Source organism: Marmota flaviventris, chromosome 3, assembly GCF_047511675.1.
Source record: "Marmota flaviventris isolate mMarFla1 chromosome 3, mMarFla1.hap1, whole genome shotgun sequence".
Taxonomy (NCBI): Eukaryota; Metazoa; Chordata; class Mammalia; order Rodentia; family Sciuridae; genus Marmota; species Marmota flaviventris.
In genome coordinates, this window is record NC_092500.1 from 101,600,972 (window position 1) to 101,622,063 (window position 21,092).

Below are 21,092 nucleotides of genomic sequence, written 5' to 3' on the forward strand. Positions count from 1 at the left end.
CCACCACCAGTATCACCACCACCCCCACACACGGAGTGTCACATAGGGAATGCAGCCTGTCTCAGTCACCTGACTGAGCTGCAGTTCCCCCAGGAAACCATCAAGACCGTCTTTCCCCTAGTTTTGACAATGGCTGTGTCCAAGCGCATTCTGCCCAAACAAGATGCTTAGGGAAAGAGAGATTGCCATGTTGCTTTCTGTTTACAGACACTTGTTATTGAATTAGTTTTCCATTCATCATTTTGGAAGGAAACTGTGTCCTCAAAACCTTGAGACAGAGTTGCAATCTGTGCTAGGGAAAACTTGGGCCCCCTCAAGCCCCCAAAGAAGGTATAAAGAGACCTGAGATCCTCTTACTCTGTCTGAAATTAAACTTTGCCTGGCCTCTGGTGGTTTGGAAGGCGGTACTGCTCATGTGTTAGAAACATGCTGACATTCAGCAACATGCTTCCGGCTCCTCCCTCCCAGGATACTGGAGGCCCCTCCGCTACCCATTTATCACTATAATAGTATCACTCTACTCAGGAAGTACAAGTTTAATAATAGTCTGGATGTCTCAGGTAACCAGGGTTCACCCCCTTTCAGAGCAGCCCTGATGAGAGCTTGAGTTCCAGGAGGAATTCCAATCTCTTCCTTTCTCTTCCATTTCCTTCCTCCTGAAGGCAGGCGGAAGGCTTCTTCTAGCCAAAGCTGAACTTGAGAGGAACTTTATGAGCCTTCAAAAGTGACAGCACAGTGGTTAAAAGAAAGACCTTAGAGATACACTACCTAGATCCAAACCTGGCCAATTAACTGTGGGACTGTGAGCAAATTGCTTAATTTTTCTATAACCTCATCTGTGAAAAAGGAGATAATAAAAATACCTGCCTCATGGGATTCTTGGGGGGGGGGGGCAAACAAATGATCTTATTTAGAATGCTTAAAACATAGTAAGAACTTTATAAAAGTAAACTTACTTTGTTTTGAAAGAAAGTTCAGGGTTATCACATGGACTGACCTGCAGGGATATGGCCTAGGGGTGAAACAAAATGTACGTTGTGGAACTCCTCCATTCCTCCAAAACACACATGCGCACACACATGTAATTAAATTAAAATGGAGCTCAAGATAAAGAAGGGACAGAGACACAAGAGAGCAGCCTTGGTGGGGTGCACAGGGATGTGAGCACCTTGAAGGCATCCATCCAGGGCTTATGGGAGCTGTGGGCCTACTGATTGTACACAACAGCAGGCCCTTTTGGGTTCCCTAGTTTCTTTCCACGTAATAGCTTTCTTGAGGCTGCCTAGAAGGGGATGGATAGGACTCAGAGAGGGCCAGCAACTTTTCTCCAACTTACCATAGCCTAGAGAATGTCTGGTTAGTATTTTGTTGTTGTTTTCCTGGTTAGTATTTACTCAGATAAATATTTTTAATGGAACTTATTGGATTCTTCTGAATCTTCCCACCCTGTTAGATGACATAGCATCTTCCTGGGTGCACAGAACACTAAAGCATAGGCAATTAAATTGGAGTAGTTGAACTAAATGGGTAGTAGGGGCTCAGAAGCACAAGATGGTAAACACCAGTCTCATAGACCAACTAGGACCATTTGCTCTGTAGTTTGTAAATTACCTGGCATCTTGAAGGTACTCAGTGAATACTTGTGAAATGAATCCATAGATGCCTGTGAGCATGAATGACCCCTTTATAACTCAGCCGCTTTACTTTTCAAATCATGAAGGTGAGGACTTACATTCTGATTTTTTATTCTCTCTCTTTACCTTAGCAGGATATTGGACTTGAAATAGGGTCTCAATAAATACATTATAGAATTAAACTGAGCGATGCCAGTGGGAGTGACATCATTATTTGAAATTCACCTCTAAGAGACCCTGATGATCTTGCTTATGTCCTGCCTACTCACTGCCCATAGAAACCCACCTCCCCCCCCCCCCAAACAAACAAACAAACAAAAAACCTGACAAAGCCTTAATGAGTGAACTTCATTTCTAGGCAACCTTAGTCACGTCACTTCTCTGGGTCTCGATTTTATCATCAGGAAACAGATTTGTAGAACTAGATGACTCCTTTCTAGAGAACTCTGTTGGCCTTAACACAGTGCTTAGTGACAGAGGTGGGACCTTCTGGACCTGTCCAGAAACTTCACTTTTCCATGGATAAACTCTAGTCCTCGCCTAGCTCCTACACCTGTCAGGGCTGTCTGAATGGACACTCTCAGGCTTCTATGGCTGAGAATGGCCCATGGTGTCATGGACTTTGGTCAGGCACACTTGGGTTGAGTCCTTGAACATTAACTAGCTGCAGAACTTGGGCAAATGATTAGCTTCTGCAAACCTCAATTTCACCAGCTCTAAAATGGGGATAATAATTATACTCACCTCACCAGTTGTGATAAGGATTAAAAGATATACTGTTAGGGGCTGGGGGTGTAACTCAGTGGTGGAACATTTGCCTTGCATGCACAAGGCTCTGGGTTCAATCCACAGCAACATAGAAAAGAAAAAAAAGGTATAACTCACTTAGCCCATTGACTGCTATTATAATTTTATGTTTATATTATAAAAATTACAGACACCATTTAGCCTTCTCATTCTAGTCTAGATTGGCTTCCCTTGGCCTCTATTTATCTCCTTGTCTGTCATTAATATTCTGCTTTGCTTCCTAGAGTCCGTGCTTTGAATAGTCAAATAGAGTTGCTCATTGATATTGCATCTGTTTTTATCCATCTATTCTCAGGTTTTTATCCTGAATCCTATTATTGTGCTGGAAAATATACTCAATTGGTGGGAGAAATGTCTCCATAATACCTTTATTCTTTTTTTAAAAAAACATGATGTCATTTTAAACATCTTTGTTTATTTATTTTTATCTGGTGCTGGGATTGAACCCAGTGCCTCATGCGTACTAGACAAGTACTGTACCACTGAGCCCCAACCCCAACCCAACACCTTTATTCTTGGGGAATAATGTTGTGTTTTTCCTTCTAGTTGAACACAGATAGGCTTTCTCAATCAGCAGGCCTAGTCATTTAGCTGGGAGATATACCTTGAGTCTGATTTCTCTGGGACTCCAGCTCATGCATGGAGAACCAATAGACTGATTCTTGTTTCTGAAATATTTCCTTCATCACAGATGGCTTGCTGAGGAACCTGGGGACGTGGGAACCATGTGCTTCAGGTCAAATGAGGCCTTGACCTTGCAGACATTAATTCTTTGAAGGACTTAAAAGAGATACAAGATTTGGTCCCTGCCTCAGGAAGCAAACAATTTAGCTGGGGAGATAAGATTTACATAAATTAAATAACTAGAGAAAGTTGTATTTAAAATGCTTGATTTAAAATCAAGCTCCTATCCTATGACTTCAACTTTTTGAAGATGGTAAATATTGAGTATTGAAGGGCAGAATCACGCAAGGAGTAGGAGCCCAGGGAGACCTTGAAGGAAGGAGAGATTGGAATGGACAGATGAGAGCTTCAGGGCTCAGGGAGTGGTGAGGGGACAGGCCAGGAGGGGGCAAAAAATGGGAATACCACAGGGAGACAAAAAAGAGAGGAGGGGGTCTTCCTGCTGATGGGGCAGCATGTGCCATGGGAGGACAGCCACAGAGCTTGTATTGGAACCTATATCAAAGGGGCTCAAATGGGACCTGGAGGAGGCAGGAATGGCCCAAAATCAGCCTTTGGGGAGAATCCTGATACTAAGGATGCTTGTTTCATCACAGGGTCACTGTTAAATGGCAAAGTGTGTATCCCTGCTTTGGGGAAGGGGTGATCAGAATTTCATTGTAGAATATTGTTTTGGGATTGTGGGGCTGTACATTTTGTGTCTTCCTTGTTTAGGGATGTTGGCATTAGCATATATATATTAGTTTCCTGTGGCTGCTAAGACGAACTACCACAAACTGGGTGGCTTAAAAACAACAGAAATGTATTCTCTCCCAGTCCGGAGGCCTGAGGTCTGAAATGAAGTAGTGAGCAGGGCCGCACTCCCTCCAAAGGCTCTGGCGAAGGAACTGCTCTTGGTCCCTTCCACCTCTGTGCTTGCCTGCTACCTTGTCTTGGGGCTACCATCACTCCAATGTCTGCCTCCTTCTTTACATAGCTTTCTCCCCTGTGCGTGTGTCTCCTCTTCTGTCTTTTCTGAGGACACACAGCAGTGGATATAGGGCCAACCTAAGGAGTCTAAAATGATCTCATCTCAGGAGCCACAACTTAATTACATCGGCAAGGTCTCTGTTTACAAATGAGGGCACACTGGTAGTCTGCAGAGATCAGAGTGTGGAAGAATCTTTGGGGGCCATCATCCAGCATGTTCTCTGAAGATGCAGCGTAGAGGAAGGAGACAGACCTAGCCCTCAGTGGAGAGGGCACCACCAGGCAGGTGTTCTGGATGAGTGGCATCACACACTTTCACCTGTGACTTGTCCACACAGCCACTCTTACCTGTTAAACTCAGCCTGTATATGCCTGGTGTGCCAACCATTGTGCTCACATAATTATTTTCTCAAAGCACCACAAGGGAGTGAGGAAGAGTTTCTTCTCCACAGCTTTCAGATAGGGTGGCTGAGTATCTACAGTACTCAGCCTGGACTCAGGGGACCTGCTCTGAGCCTCTTCAGTCCTTTTATTCCATTTGTCTGCATTAGCAGACTTTCTTTTGTTGTCCCCAGCATTCACTCTCTGGCCATCATTCATCTTTAATGCAAACCAGTACTCCCAGCAGCACAGTCTTCCTGTGCGTGGGGTAAGCGTCTGAGCAACAGCCCAGGAACAGAAGGTTTTAATGTCATTCAAGAAATCGGACAGGGATTTTGGGGCACCTGAGTGTCTAAGGCCAGATGAAACCAGTAGCAGAGCTAGGAGTGAAGCTCATGAATTTCAGAGCCACCACCTGCCTTAATCCTGGTTGTGCCTCTTACTTCCTGTGGGACTCTGAACAAGTCACTTCAGCTCTCTGTGCCTCAGTGACCTTATCTGTAAAATGGGGACCATGGTGGTATTTCCTTCTTGGATTTTTTAAAATGGAGGTCAGGTGCATATCTCCGTGTGTGTCCATGTGTGGCGATATATATGTAAAATGCCAATAATGATTCTTAGCACCTAGTAAGTAGTACTATGTGCTGTTTGCTTACAAAAACAAAAACAAACAGCCCCACAGAGCATATGGCTCTTCCTTCTATGCCTGTACTCATGAATCACTGGAGCTGGAGACCTATGTGATATTACAGGTTCCTCAGCAAGAATGTGGAGCCCTTGAAAAATCAAAGGAGTGAACCCCAGGCCATGCTAAGCATCCACTGTTGGAATAGGATCCCGCTCAAAGCCTGCTACCCAGCCAAGATATTTGCTTACGAAAATACCCAAAAGGTGGGAGGCATGGTGTCTAAGGCAGCCTTACATTCTGGTTCTAAGAACAGTGCAGCCAGGAGCCCAAAGGTACCTTCACCGCACCTGAGGACCTGACATGAGGGTGAGGTGCTGCCACTGTGACATGGGCTCAGCTGGGATTGTTACAGCAAGACACAGGGCACGCTCCACTCACAGCCTGCTGTTTTCCCTACAGGCTGATGCTGCTACCAGCTTTCTGAGGGCAGCACGATCAGGTAACTTGGACAAAGCTTTGGATCATCTGCGGAATGGGGTGGATATTAACACCTGTAACCAGGTAAGTGAGATGGAGGCAGGCATGTTGCCTCTGAAGGGTCACTCTTCCCTGGTGTTGTTTCTTGAAAGCTTTTGAGATCTTAAAAACCCCCAAGGGCTCTGCATGCTGTAGCCCCTAACCTTGTGGAGACATCTCTGGCTACTGAGGCTGAGCCCCAGTGAGAAGGGCTGCTTCCTGACAGGTGGGAGTGAGACCCACCCTGGACCCCCTGGGGCCTCTTTCCTTAGAAGCTGATTCCTGCTGTTGTCTTAAAATATGTGGCCTTTGAAAGTGGGCAGGAGGAAGGGCCTTTGAAGGAGGTTGTATTAGTGGGAAGGTTAAATCGCTTTCGTTCACCAGCCACCTTTATGGGTTTTCAGCTGGGCGGAGAAGAAAGGTGAGGGAGGACTCTGTTTGTCAGGTGTTGAGGAAGGCAAGTCTGAGGAGGGCTCCAACACCTTGCTCTTCATGGCTCCTGAGCTTGTGACAGGAGCTTGGTCTCAGGAAGGGGCTGGGAAGGAAACAATGTGTTCAGGATGGACTGCAGGGCAAAGGAGTCAGGTGCTGGGCCAAAGATCTAGGAGCTAGCTGAACAGAGAAGAAAGAAGCTTCTGGAAAGAGGACAGGTGAGGGATTTGGGCTCATGGATTGGTGACTTGTTTTGGTTTTGGTTTGTTGGTGCTTGTCAGCCAACTGAGTGACTCAGGTGTGCATGCAAATTCAGTTTTTCATTCAGAACACATTGGCCAACTGTGACTCCTCTTATTTTTACCATAGTCATTCTTTTAAAACTTGCTTTTAATGGTAGTTAAATGTAACATAGAGTTTACCCTCTTAGTACAGTTGGGTCATGTTGAGTGCGTTCACAGTGTTCTGGGCCACCAGTAGCATTCCTTCATAGAACCCTTCGCATCTTGCCAAATTGAAACTGTGTCCCCGTTAAGCAGCTCCCCATTTCTTGACTCCCCAGCCCCTTCTACTCTCAGACCCTATGAATTTGAGAAATCTAGGGACCTTGGAGGAACAGAATACTACAGCATTGTTCTTTTGTGACCTGCTGCTTTACCTTGCACAGTGTCCTCTGGTGCGTCTGTGTTGTAGAGGCTGCTTGACTTCTACAAGACAGCGAGGACAAATTTTCTGCCCAAGGCAGGTTTAGTTTTCCATGGGCTACATTCCTCTGTCCCCTGCCCTCCTCATCCTTACTTCCCTGCCACTCCAAGCTCTGCTGCAAATGCAAAATACTGCTTGCGCTCTCTCCCAGGGCCAAGACCCCATTTGGAGTTGCTTGATGGCACAATTTCATAGCTAAAAGATCAGAGAGGAGCTGGGCATAGTGGCGCATACCTATAATCCCAGTGGCTCAGGAGGCCAAGACAGGAGGATCTCAAATTAAAGATAGCCTCAGCAACTTAAGGAGACCTTAAGCAACTCAGTGAGACCCTGTTTCTAAATAAAATATTAAAAAGGGCTGGGGATGTGGCTCAGTGGTATAGTGCCCCTGGGTTCAATCCCTGGTACCCCTCCCCTCAAAAAAATTAGAGAGAACAGAGTGGGTGAGGTACGTGACAGAAAACCAGGAAACAGGGAAATGCAAACCTGTGGCAGTGAACTTCAGAGGGGAGCAGAAGAGGATGCAAACTGGATGAGGAGAAGGCAGCCCTCCTCCTCTCCTTTCATCCCTCCACCCAGAACACCTATACCTACACATCCCAGACCGACGGATGTTGGTGATTATAACCAAACATCAGACCCTGAGTTGAAGGTTGGCCCTTGGGTGGCAGAAGGGAACTCTGAACTCATTGCTTTGATGGAAAGAGGTGGAAGAAGGAAAGTAACAGGACAAGCTGAGAGTCCTGGAGGAGAGTGGCTCAGGAGGGGGGCTTAGACACCTCTTAACACCACGCTCCCAGAAACAGGTGCACAAGCCCATTCATGTTGTTCCCAGCGCCCCCCATCCCCAGCCCAGGTGAGGGCTGCTCTCCTGTGGCCTGCGTTGCTGGGCCGGGCTGTGTGGGTTCTGAGGTTTTCCATGCTGTGGCTAGAGAGATGCAGCTGGATGTTTCTCTGCAGTGCAGTTCCTGGTGGAAGCGACTCAGTCCTTCGGAGGCCTTCCAAGGGTTAAGATTCCAGCTCTCAAAGGAATCCATTTAGCCGAAATGGGGACAACTGAACGTTCATAAAACTTGAGCCAGGGCTCATTTTCTGTGTGAAATTGGAAGATTTTGATGACATCCGGGGAATGGCTTTGTCCTGATTGGTCTCCTGTTGGGTGTAACTGCCTCATCCCTCTGTCTTCTCTCCTTAGAGGACCTCCTTGGTTCATTTCGGGCTCAGAGAGCAGCAGGCACCTAGGCATTATTTGCACTTTATTGACACAATTTCTGATGGGCTCAGCGCCAGTGACAAGTTGCAATTCTCCCTGCTAGACACTGATAGGGGCGGGGGAGGACTTCAGCCTCGAGACCGCAGTCTTGGCTATGACAAGCCTCTTTCTTTCAAAGAAGATGCTGCTGCAAGAAAGGAAATGGATGGCAGAGAGGAGTCAAAGGAAAACCCACCCCAGGCTAAGCCCCTGGCTGTGGTCTTGCTCCTGAGGCTGTTTCGTCCCCTGCTCCCCACATTTGAGCCCTAGTGGCTTGTGTCTTAGGTCCATGACTGTGCAGTGACAGGCAGCTGCAGATGGGCTGCACCTGGAAAGGAGCTGGTCATGTTGCCTGAGCTCGCCCTGGTTGTGTAGAGGATGATTTGGTTTGTGCTTTAGAAGGGAGAGGACAGGCAGTGGGGGAAGGGCTGTTTCCAAATTTGTGCCCTCATTGGGCACATTAGGGCCCCCATGGGGACCATACCACTTCTTTATAATGTTCACAGGGCTGGCCTCCTAATGGTACTAGAGTTTTCTCCTCTGTAAAACATGCATTCATTGTTTTGAGAAGATAAAAACAGGCTCTTGTCCTGGGGTCACGGCTTGGGAATTTGCTTTCTGCTGGAGTCTTTTGAGCTGATGGGCCGCGGAGCAGGGGCACAACCTGCACTCCTTCTTATGTAAGCAACGCGCTTCCAGATAGTTCGCGGTGGGGGAAGAATGAGTGCTGCTTGCCGTCAGAGGAAGTAATTACTCTAAGGAGGGTAAGAGAGGAGCTCTGGGCTTATATAAGAGGCATTGGAATATTCAGGGCAGCTTCCTCATTGCAGGGATCATATCTGTTAATTTTTACCATTATCATCACTATTCTGTTTATGGAACAGAACAAATTCAGACCTAAGAACACACACACATGTACACACACATACACCAGAGCATTTATGTAGATGCCTGGCTTTTTGTTTGTTTGAATGTATTTAAGCATCATTCAAGCTTCAGGCCCCTGCATCCAATGTCTTCCTGTTCATCTCCAGGTGTACAAGGAGTGCTTGGCTGTAGGTATTTAAGAGCAAAATAAGTCATAGGCCTCAGCCTCTCTGAACTCTAGGCTAGTGGCAGTAAGAGCTGTTCATCAAATAAATAGAAATAGATGTGTGACCCCAAAACTATTGTCATGAAAGAAAACCCTAGAATATTCTGAGAATAGATAAGAGGTCTGGCCTGGAGATCAGGGAAACACTACCATGAGCAAGACACAGTGGAACTGAAGGATGAGCAGGGCTTAATGAGGTGAAGGAAGGGAAGAACATTCCAGTCATGGAGAAGAGCCTGAGCAAAGTCCTGGAGGCAGAAAAAAAGAGTGGAGTGTTTAAGGAAGGCCAGGATAGGGCAAGTGCAGAGAGCAGGAGGTCCCAGGTGAGGTAAAGCTGGGATGGAACTGGAACTTAACAGGCCAGGATTAGAGTGCAACATTCAGCAACTGGGACAGCATGCCCTAGGCCTGAATGATGTGTGCACACACGTATATACGCATTGTGTGGTGTGTGTGTGTGTGTTTACATATTACTCCAGATAAACCCTGGAGTTGCTCATGGAGGGGAAGGGATTTGAAGAAGGGGTCAGAGTGGCCAGAGCAGCAGATGGGAGAGGTACCTAAGAGCTTGAGGCAGTGGCTGCAGGCTAAGCGGAAGGGAGGCATTTCAGCCTTGAACAATCTGTGCAACCCTGTTAGTGTGTCCTGTTTAACTATCTCCCCAGCTTTCAGAAGCCATGTTAAGGATTCTGGTCTTTATCCTGGGAGCAGTGGAAAGTGAATGGTGGATTCCAGCAGGGGAGTGCCAGGCTGAGAAGTGTGCTTTAAAGAATCGCACAGGCTACGGTGTAGAAGACAGATGGAGAGTGCAAGGTGACCGTAGGGAGGCCAGTCATGAGACTATTGCAGTAGCCCAGGAGGAAAATGTCGGTAGCTTGGCTACGAGCTGTGGCTGTAGAGATGGAGCAAAGCCAGCAGGTCTGGGCAATGAACTGGCTGGGGGAGAACAGGGATGGAAATCCCAGAATGATCCTCAGGGTCTGGTTTGTACAGTGGGTGGATAGTGTCACCAGCTACTGAGAAAAGGAATGCTGGATGCAGACAGAAACATGGAAACAGAGTGAAGGGTCAGGAAATGAACAGCGTGGAGATCCTGGTGAGTAGATCTGTGGAATCTCAATGGAGACATATAGTAAGTAATTGGACATTTGAGCCGGGAACTCAGATAAGAGGTCCAGCCCAAAGACAGTATTTGGAAGTCACTCAGCATTCGAGGAAGTCAAATGCTGGCATTGGCTGGTACAAACAGGGATGAGAGGCATGTAAAATATAATCCCACTAGTGTCTTTGTGGGGTAATTTCACATATATTTATTAAACACCTACTGTATGCCAGATTCTATTCTAGACATTGAACAAGCTAGACAGAATAGACAGTCTGTGCTCTTGACATTTGTCTGTGGGTGTAGAAGACAGACAGTCACTAAGAAAATGGACAAATAGGTAATGTCAGCTGATGAGAAATTACCATGGAGGAGAAAGAAGTAAGGAAGAGGACTGTGTGGTTTCTGGGGAACAGCATTCCTGGAAGAGGGGGAAACATATGCAAAGGCCCTGGGGCTGAATAAGCTTGGTTTGTTTGGAGAGCAGCAACAAGAGCCGTGGGATGGAGTGAATGACCCAAGGGAAAAGTGGTAGGCAAGGAGATGGGGGAAACGAGACAGGGCCAGATCAGGAAGGGCTTGCAGGCAGCGGTGAGGACGTGGACTTTGTTCCAAGGGTAATGATGGGGAGGCACTGGAAGGTCATCTCTGTGCCCTAAGAGGTGCTCTATCTGACTTAGGTTTTTAAACAATCACCCTGGCTGCTGTGTGATCTGCAGAGTGGACCTGGGACCCAGGTACAGAGCAGGGAGGCTGGTTAGGAGGCAGGTGCGGTGTACCAGGTAGAACCCCACAGTGGCTTGGAATGAGGAGGAGACCGTGACAGTGAGAAACCTGAAGATTTGCCTCCTGGGCTTGAGGTGTTGCTGCCTCTGCTGTGGTGGTCTCAAGCATACAGGATGCAAGTCCCTTATACAGCAGGACTGTGTCATTCTTATCACCACACAGCAGTGGGCTGGTTGACTTCAATCTCAGCCCAAAAGCCACTGTGAAGACATCCTTGACTGCCCCCAGCATGAAGTAACCTTCACCTTTATATCTATCAGACCCTCTTTTACAGCTCAATGGAGTCCCACCATGTAGCATGGTGACATTAAGCACATCTGTGGCTCCTGGCCGACTCTAAGCCACACAAAGGCAAAGTCCACACAGTCTCCCCACAGCACCCAGCATTGGATATGACACCTAATAGAGGTTCTGATATTTATGTGAATGAATGGTTACTTAATTATGCTTGTGCCAATCTTAGGTTCACGTGTTTAATTTACAGGGTTATTGCTAAATCATTTCTATCAAATTGTAATATTTTTTTATGGAGACTGGAGCAATTAAAAACTACTTCCTAGGATAAGGTAATTGGTTTTATGCTCTTATCAGTTAGCCAGATAAAAAGAGAGCTAGAACCATTTTTCTGTTCACTTCCTAGATTAGTTGGGTCAATACAGCTGCTCCCCAGGAACCATGAGCTCTAACTTTTTGCCCTCCAGAGCAAAAAGCCTTGCTAGTTTAATTTTCTGTTTTATTCTTATAATGCTAACAAATATGGCCTTGCTTGGCCTTCCTGATAGGAAAGAAAGTATTGAAGATCCCAGCAGAACATTTCCCACCAGAAAGAGTGACCTTGTCAACTACAGCTCTGGTGTGAGACAGAAGAGAGGGCTTCTGGGATATCCTGACATTGCTCTCGGCTACCTTTGTCTAATTTTTCTCCATATACTTGTTACTGCCTGGTTTATGCATTTGTATGTCTACTTATTTTTCTTTCTCGACTTTAATAAAATATAGACGCCTCAAGGGGGAAAGAGCTTTGTCTTATTCAGTGCTGTGTATCAGGATCCTGCTTGGTGCTAGTAGGTGCTTATAAAATCATTAGTGGATTGAATGAAAAGCTGCAGGGATGTGCTGCGAAGATTTTGGGGACCACTAATGATCTTAAAGCTTCTCCTCAGTCCACATCAGTACTAGACTAAGCCTACTACTTTGTAAGAGCCTTGTTCAGTGATGAGCTCTTGGGATGATGACTCTGCTGGGTTAACCACGGCTCACATGCTGGCATCGGCCCCACTGGTCGAGTATGTGGCAATATTTGCTGCTGTCTCCAGGAGCTCGACCATCTGAACAATCCCAAAAGCATAACAGATTTCTGCGCTAACACAGCCAATGAAAACATGCAAAACCACACCAGTTCCACTGACACTGCTTAGATATCCATGTGTGCCTTAGGCAGCCCTGTGGTGGCTGGGTACTTGTTGAGCTGGAAGGTGAAGAGTTGTAGGCATTTTAGAAACATGGGGCATACATAACAATAATTTCTGCTACAGAATAGACTTTTCTTCAGCAGCCAAATGCCAAGTCTTTGACCAGGAGTTGTTGGACTCTGGTGATTGTGGTAATTATGACCTTTTCAAGTGGTAGAATCTTAGCCCTTGGAAGAGATCATGGTGTTTATAATGCTGGAAACCTAGGTCTAGAGGTTACCTCTGAATATCTCACAAACTTTGTGACTTTGGATGTGGTGAGATGGATATAGGAAGGTGCGCATGATGTTTCTGAGCTCATTCATTTATTCCACAGACATTTATTGAGCAGTGCCAATGCTGGAGACCAGGATTAACAAAGATAAATAAACACATTCCCTGCTCTCAAAGAACCAAGAGGCAAAGAGAAAACTCTGGTTTATTTAAAGGTAGAAGGTTGCAAATTCAATGTTTTAAGTGACATGCAGAGAAAGCCCAGAGGAAGTTTTCATGCTTGACACACATGTTCATTGAGCTGCTGTAATATGCCAAGTGCTGGTCAGCTGCTGGTGAGTGAGTCCCAGGGCCCGCTGTCCTGTTGTTTCGGATCTGAGGGTGGTGGCTAACATGCCATGAGTCAGAGAAACAGCCCAAAGGAAGACTGGAAGCCTCTGGTCTCTGTTCCAGGACAGAATCAGGAAGTGGGAGTTGCAGTGAGAAGGAGTAAGCTCTAGACATAGGCAGGAGTGGGGAAAGGCAAGGGGTAGTGGGAACTTGGTGAGGTTGGGGTACATGAAATCACAGAGTGGTGATCGACCAAGCTGGGGAGGTTCCATCTAGATCAGTTTAAATATAGAGCCTGTAACTTCTCTCTGTCATTTTTTTTCTTAGGAACTATTGACAGTCATAGAAATGGTATTAAACCACATGGTTCCTAAATTCTACCTGCACCCCACAGGCACACAGAAAAACCTTCTTAATATGATAATGGGGTCACATTAAGCCTTCATAAAACTCACTGCCTTGGTACAGCCCTGGAATAGTGATGAGGTAGAGAGAAAAATAAATCCCTGCAGTCCCCACCTGGGACAGTGATATTTATTCTGTGGTGTGTAGTTAAATAAGACAAGCAGCTTGATGCCCGTGAGCTGGTGCTCTGGATCCTTCTGAAGTTCTGATTTCCACTAGGAAAGGAATTAGCAATAAAGATAGAACTTGGAAACCTCTACCCCTGAATTATTTTAAATAAGGACATTTCTTTTGTATCTGGGCAGGAACTGAGCTATTTGATGTTCCTCTTGCTAATTCTGAGACCAAATGGCAATTGTAAAGTAAATGATTCCTTATCACAAGTCAGAATGACCCACCATGTTTCACCATCCCGGATTGCAATTTTGCCAAGTTTTGCTATCCAAAGCCCTTCCTCAGCCATGACCTTTGAATATTCACTTTACCTTCATGAGGTGGGCAGAGCAGGTGGTGGACAAGGAAGGCTCAGAGAGGTGAAGAATCTTCCTGAAGCAGATCCCTGCACCCACCAGCCCAAGTCCCTGCTCTGTACTGCACTGCACAGATGGATTGGAAACTGAGCAGCAGAGATTGTCATTCCTCTGGGCCATCTGCCCCTGGACTGGGTTCATTTTTATTCTTCCTTTGCAGTGCAGAAAGAGTTAACTGACCAGTTCAGTTACATAAAGATGTCCATTTGTAGCAACAACAGGGACATCTCTGGGATCCTAGGAACTAAGAAAAAGGTGACTAGCATTGTCAGGAACAATCTGGAACATATTGCAAGGAAAGTATGTCCTCCAAACTCCACTTTATGGTTTGATAGCTGTGAATTTACAGTATGAAGACCAGATGTGATCCTCTTACTCATGAGAGACTAAGAAAAAAGAGCTCCATGTATGTGGCAGGTTGCACGAATGTGCGTTCAATTCTGCAGACTCTTGTGGAAAACACTCTATGCTCCAGACTCCACGCTAGGGCCTGATTACAATAGAAAACACAGGATCTCAAAAAATCGAGGCCTTTGGTGCAGATGGACACGAGCAGATAAATGCAATATTATGTGATTAGGACCTTGAGAGATATCAACTGAGTCCCATGGAAACATGCTCAAGAGGGAAATTCAATTTTGGGAGGCTAGAAATAGGGTATAATGTGGCAAAGAGGAGCAGACAGAGTGACCAAGAAAAGTGAGCCTTGATCTGATCCTGAGGGAGTCTAGCCTGTCTGACAGAGGAAATGCTGAATGCCATCTCATTCCTGACAGGAATAGATTGAATGTGAATTGGCTTAAAATGTTGGTTCTATTGACCATAAATTCTTTGTTATAAACTTTTTCTCTTTTTTAAAAAATTTTTACTTATTTATTTCTATGTGGTGCTGAAGATTGAACCCAGTGCCTTACATGTGCTAGGCAAGCACTCTGCCACTGCTAAAGTCCCAGCCCTATTTTATATTTTATTTAGAGACAAGGTCTTACTGAGTTTGCTTAACATCTTACTTTTGCTGAGGATGGCTTTGAACTCGCAATGCTCCTGCCTCAGCCTCCTGAGCCATCATTTTTTAAGTAAACAAAATTAATACATTTTTTGCTTAAAAATCCAAACTATGCAGAAATATATAAAGTCTGATTGTTCTCTGCAACTCTCTCCCACTCCACAAATCATTAACAAAATCACTGTTAATGATTCAGTGAAATCTTGTCATACTTTTTTTTTTCCTACATGCAGAACACAACATATCTTAACTGTTTTCTGAAGTCTGCTGCATTGTTTTCTCTTCTCCCCCCAACCCACCCACCCCTGGGGTGTGGAATTAGAAGGAAACCAAGAGATCAGAGCAGGTTGGTCATTGTGCAGATGTATAGATTGAGACCCTGGGAGGTGGCTGATAGGATGATAGCTTAGAGGCCTCAACTCTCACCCAATATTCTTTCTCTAAACCCCATTGCTCTTCTTCAGAAGGTCTGGTTCTTTTTATTTTTTAAAGGAGTTTCAAGATCTCGGATAGAGAATCTTTCTAGTCCATAGGAGATATTCTTAGCTGCTGAGCTTAATTTCAGAGCCCCATTCTCTCATTAACTTGAACTCACACTTCCTCCTGCTCTACTCCCAAGGGCCCTACAACCTCTGCAGTGGCTTTGCTGCTGAGCCACAGGATTTCAGAGAGCGGGGGCAGCTGCAAGCTTTGTACAGTCAGAGAGTAGAGGGAAGGTGATCTGAGGTTGATTTGTCTCCTGGCGGAGTTCTGAAATCGTGGGTTTCTTCTTTTTCTTTTTAGATAATGAAAAGAATGAGAGTGTTTTTCCTCCTCGTGAGTGTCTAGTAAACTATGAATCTTAAAAGCTATCTGGGTAGAGAACTAAATTTAGATTGTAATAAAGCAAAGGGAAAATGCCGAAAGCTGGTTTGTTCCTTTCTGAGTTTGTGCATTCCTCTCGGATCCTTCTCTTGTGCTATTTTCCCTGTTCCTACAGGAAAGACAGTCTTGAAAAGGAGGCTTCCACCTTAGGGTGTTTTCCCACCAGGGTTAGGACAGTTGCTTTGGCTCTGTTGGGCTTCTGATTCATTAGACTCCAAGATCATATATTTTTAGCAGACCTTTCCCACCAAGCTGGTCTCTGGGGACCTGTCAACTATCAGGAGTAGAAAGAGATGAAGGTGGGCTGGCCTTGCAGCACATGTGGCATGTCCTGTGGAAGAGGTATCCCCTGTCAGAAGTGTCCACAGGATTCTGAGGGCTGCTCTCTTAGGGTGGATGGTTTATATCCTTCCTGGAATAATGTGAGAACTCAGGTCAAGATGGCACCTCACTGGTTCCTTGGAAATGGGATGAATGGATGCGGTCAGATCTCCACCGGCTCAGAGTCCCTGGAACCATAGAAACCCACCCAGCCCACCCATCCTTCCCCATCATTACCAGAGCCCAGAGTCACCCCACAGCTCTGCCTCCTCTTCTTCAACAGCCTCTTTCACTCCTTGCCACTGTTACTCCCTGTCTCCTATTTTCTTTTTTTCAATTTTTTGGTAGTTTCCAACCATGGCAAGAGCATTACAAATTATCCCCCACCACCGTGACCACTTTATGGTGTTTATGTGCACTCTTTCTGTCTATCTATCCACCTGTCTATCCATCCATCCATCTATAACATATAACATGTATGACATAATTCTCTGTCACTCTTAGACATTTCACTGCACACCACCCACAATAAAGGATGGTTTCCCACACAACCACTCTGCATGCCTCCCAATCACCAAATCTGCATCAATACAGCACCATCATCCAGCCCACAGACTTCATGACACTTTTGCCAATAATTTCTTCCTCTCCTTCTCTGTTCCTCCCCCTTTCCCCTCTGTCTTATTCTCTCTCTCTTTCCTTCTCCTTCCCCTTCGGTCTCTTCCTGCCCTGACCTACCCTCTTCACTCTCTCCCTTTCTCTGTTACAGGATTCTCTCCAAGTACATTCTTAGGTGACCTGTGTCATCAGTTTCCTTCAATCTGGAATAGTTCCTCAGTCTTTGCCTGCCTCTCGTGCTTTTGACTATATTCCATTCTGAGATTTGAACCTCAGCTGTGTCTTGCTGATGTTCTCTTGTGGCAGGACTAAGGTATTGTGTTCTTGACAGGAATACTGTGGAAATTGTGCTTCCTACCCACCCCTGGAGATTTTAACCTTGATTACTAGGTAAAGTTGGTGTTTAACCTTGATTACTAGGTAAAGTTTTCTATTGTAAAATCATCAATGTTTCCCTGGTAGTTCATCTGTATTTTCGTGGGGGAGGGAAATATTCTGATATGATAATGTCAGTATCTTTTCCCTATTAGACTTTCAGCCATCAGCCATGGCCATTCCTGAATGACTTTGGCCTGTATCAGCTACCACTCTGATGGTTCCAAAGAGTGACTCTCTGTTTTCATCATCATTTCCTCTTTTATTTATATCTCTTTGGATTCATGGATTCTGATCCCATTCAATGGATTTTAACCTGATCCTCTCATTATTTAATGTTCAACTCTAAATTAGGGCAGTAAGAGCTCTTTTAATACATTGGGAGTTTTGTTCTTTGATATGTCCTCATCATTCTTCAAGTATTTCCTTACTTTCTGGCATGGTTGTCCCAGGCTTATTTTGTATTTTCCCTGTGCCTATTCTGCCTGGATCAACTATTTCTCCAAGGAACTCTGGATCCTGTTGGTGAAGGATGGTAATTAGACACCAAAGTCTGCTCACTTTATTTATTTATTTTTAGTTTTCAGCAGACACAACATCTTTGTATGTGGCGCTGAGGATGGAACCCGGGCCGCACGCATGCCAGGCGAGCGCGCTACCGCTTGAGCCACATCCCCAGCCCCAAAGTCTGCTCACTTGAAGTGCTCATTACTCCTGGTTCTCATGGAGAATCCAGATTGAATAGGAAAACAGGATATTAAATTCAGAAACCTCGGTATAGAGCCCTCTGTGTCATGGGAAAGATCTTCTGACTGCTTCTGACCACTTGGGTAAAAGGGAGTGTCACCCCAAGATCAATTTATCTAGAAGTTTCTCTTCCACCACTCTGATATCCTTAGTCTCTTTGGCTTCTCTTCTATGGCTATGAAGCTGTTCTTCTCAGGGTGCCAGATCTTTCCTTCCCATTGAGAACTTTCTTGACCAGAGTCCCCTTGCCTGTGTGTCTGGCTAAATGGCAAGCAACTAATCTCATGAGCTGGACCAATAACATGATAGTAAATGTTGGTGAATGAGAAGATTATGCTTCCTAGATACTATATTAGCTTGTTGGCCCAAACCCACTGCTTACCTCAAAGAAAAGGAGTGAGGGGGTTGAAAAACTTAGTTTTAGGAGAAGTGAGGTGGGAGGACTGGGTGGACCTTGAGGTTCTTGGTCACAGGACATAGCTTGAGGCTGCCTGCTCCTCAGAGGCAGGGGAAAAAACAACCATGAGAAAAGAAACTGTGGGCTGTGTGTTCTCATGAGAATGCAGGCAGCTGCTTTTGAGATGTTCTTGAATCTTCAGTGAGATGTGGGACCTCAGGACAACAAGGTCCTGAGGTTTGAAACCCTTCCTCTGCCCTTGACAGGACAAGAGTTAAGTTCCTATGACATGACTACTGTATTCATACATTTAGAAATCAGTTAGTGTAATTGGGGCAATCAGAAGAGCTAAACAGAGGAATAATTTACTGAGAACAAATGTCTGGAATTTTATATTTTGCCAATGGAATTTCTCACAGTTGGTGCAAAAAAAAAAAAACAAAAACCTTCGAATTAAATCATTCAGGCTGAATGTGACTTTTTCTTCTTCTTAAAAAATGTTAAAAGAAACACAGCCTGGCTGAGATCTCCTTCCCCTCCCATCAGACAGATTGCTTCTCAGAAGAATCCTCTAAATTGACATTTTACCTGAAAAAGAGCAAAAGCAGATGAAAGACTCAGGGTGTGAGTGCTTGCCTTGAATATTTTTACCCCACCCCCCATAAAAAGGAGCCCAAAAAGGGTTGTCTGCTAATTTAGGACCAGGTGGCACAAGATCATGTGGAGATAAGTGGCTTCAGAGGCTTAACTGTATAGGGAGCACATAGGATGTGGAATATCATTGCTCCCACCTTACAAACTAGAAAAAAAAAGATCTGCATAATATACAGATTATGATTTTTCCTGAGCCCATCTGAGGACTAAGGTAGCAAGGTAACCAAGTAAACTGCATTCCAAAGAATTGGGAATTAATTCCAAAAATTATTTTGACTTTGGCAGAGCACAGGAGCAAGAGAGCACCATAAAAAACCTTGAAAACTCTGAAAGACCACATGTAGACCAATGTGTCTGGAACAGGCTTTTGACCCCAGGCCTTCACTGGCTGCTCATGAGAAGTATCAGAGACCAGAGAGAGACTCAGGCATGCAGGGGGTGATGGGTGGCTGTGGAGGCCAGGTGGAGGGAGGAACAGACACAAAGCTTTGCACACTTTCCAAGACTCATCTGTCCTGTGCAGCAAAAACAGACCCTCCTGCTTTCAGAACAGGCCCCAAAGTCCAATCTCTTAAGGGAGGAATAAAAACTGACTACCCTGGCTTTTGGGGAGAGATAGGAAAATTCCTGCCAAAGGTCCATTGCTGCTACAAGAACCATAGAACAAAGGCCCTGTACTCCTGAGGGAGGGCCAGGAACTATATTATAGGCCCAGGATCCCTCATCAGTAACGAGCAGAGGTTTGTTTCTGCTCAAGGCTGCACAAGAAATTCCCACCTAAGACCAATGTAGACAAGGTAGGTTTTGTTGCTTCAGAGAAGAGAGGAAGGGATGCTCCCCCTTTTTTTGTTTTTGTTTTTTAAGCCATACCTTTGAGGTCCAGTGCATAGAGCCTACCAAGATTGAAGCTGAACTAGGACAAAAGAAAACTAACCTGCAGCCACCAGATTAGGAAAGAGCATACCTCATACTAAGAAGAACTGTTCGGAGAGGGGTAAGGGCATGGGAAAAATCCTATTTGAGGCACAGGCATATGGGAAAGCTAAGAGCTGAAGGAAATCAGATACACAGGAAACCCCTCTGGCAAAGCGCAGGGTGTAACAGCAGCCTATTTCTAAAAGAATGTGAAGGTTGTGATATGCCAAAGGTAATAATGATATTCGCCCTTCCCACCCTGTTCTAACAATGTCACAGATGAAGAAATCTGTCCATCTTCAGCTGTAAATCCTATTTACTTTCATCTCTCATACTCCTCTACATATGCTATCTGGCATTCAGTTAAAAATTATAAAACACAAGTAAGGGGGGGGGGATAAAGAAAACAACAAGCCATTGTCAAGAGACAAAGCAATGAACAGAACTAGACTCAGAGATGACCAAGATGCTAGAACTATCAGATGGACTTTCAAGTAACTATGATTAAGATGTTCCAGAATCTAGTAGGGAAAGAGGATCACATTCATGAGGTGATAGAGAATTGTAGCAGAGAGATGGAAATGCTAAGAAAGTCAAAAGGAATCCTAGAAAGTAAAGAAACAAAACAAAACCTCTTTCTCAGTGATGAAGAATTTCTTCAATAGGTTCATCTGGACTGGACATAGCTGAGGAGAGAAATCAAAGAACTTGAAGTTAAGGCAAGAGAAATTGTTCAGATTGAAACCAAAAAAAAAAAAAAAAAGGAGAAAGAATGAGGAAAGAAAAACAGAAAAGAGCAGCTGAGAGCTACAAGACAAAGTCCAGGGTCTAACACATGTGCAATTGGAGTCCCAGAAGGAGGAGCCTGGGAAGAAGAATCTAGCAAGCTAATGATTTCTCCCAGGGAAGCCTGTGTGGGTGAAAAACAGCCACAGTGGATATTGCCTCCCCCTAGCTTCTAATTTAGCCCAAGCACATACTCTCATATTTCTCCACTTCATTTTTGCTTATCTTCTATGCCCTGTTATTTGAGAAACGTGTGATTTATCCTTCTTGTAATCCCCTTCAACAGCCTGCCTGCCATTTGGCATCAGAAATGGCTATGAGGGTTGGATGGAGTAGCTGAAAAGATGCAAGGCAAGATTCCGCAGTCTGCCTTTTCCTTTTGGCAATCAACTTACACTTGACTTAACTCAAATAAAACATATGGTTCCTGGTTTTGAAGGGGTGGTAAATTACAGTTCATCTCTGTCCAT

The 21,092-nt window shown here is 45.1% G+C and overlaps 1 protein-coding gene across 1 annotated transcript in view; it reads left to right on the forward strand.

Moving 5' to 3' along the window:
• The window catches only part of Ank1 (ankyrin 1), a 123,184-nt gene that overhangs the window by 26,958 nt on the left and 75,134 nt on the right, over positions 1–21,092 (forward strand). The window contains exon 2 of the mRNA XM_071610181.1: positions 5,563–5,664. Within this exon, the coding sequence (XP_071466282.1) occupies positions 5,563–5,664 (102 nt within the window). The remainder of the gene's footprint in view (positions 1–5,562; positions 5,665–21,092) is intronic.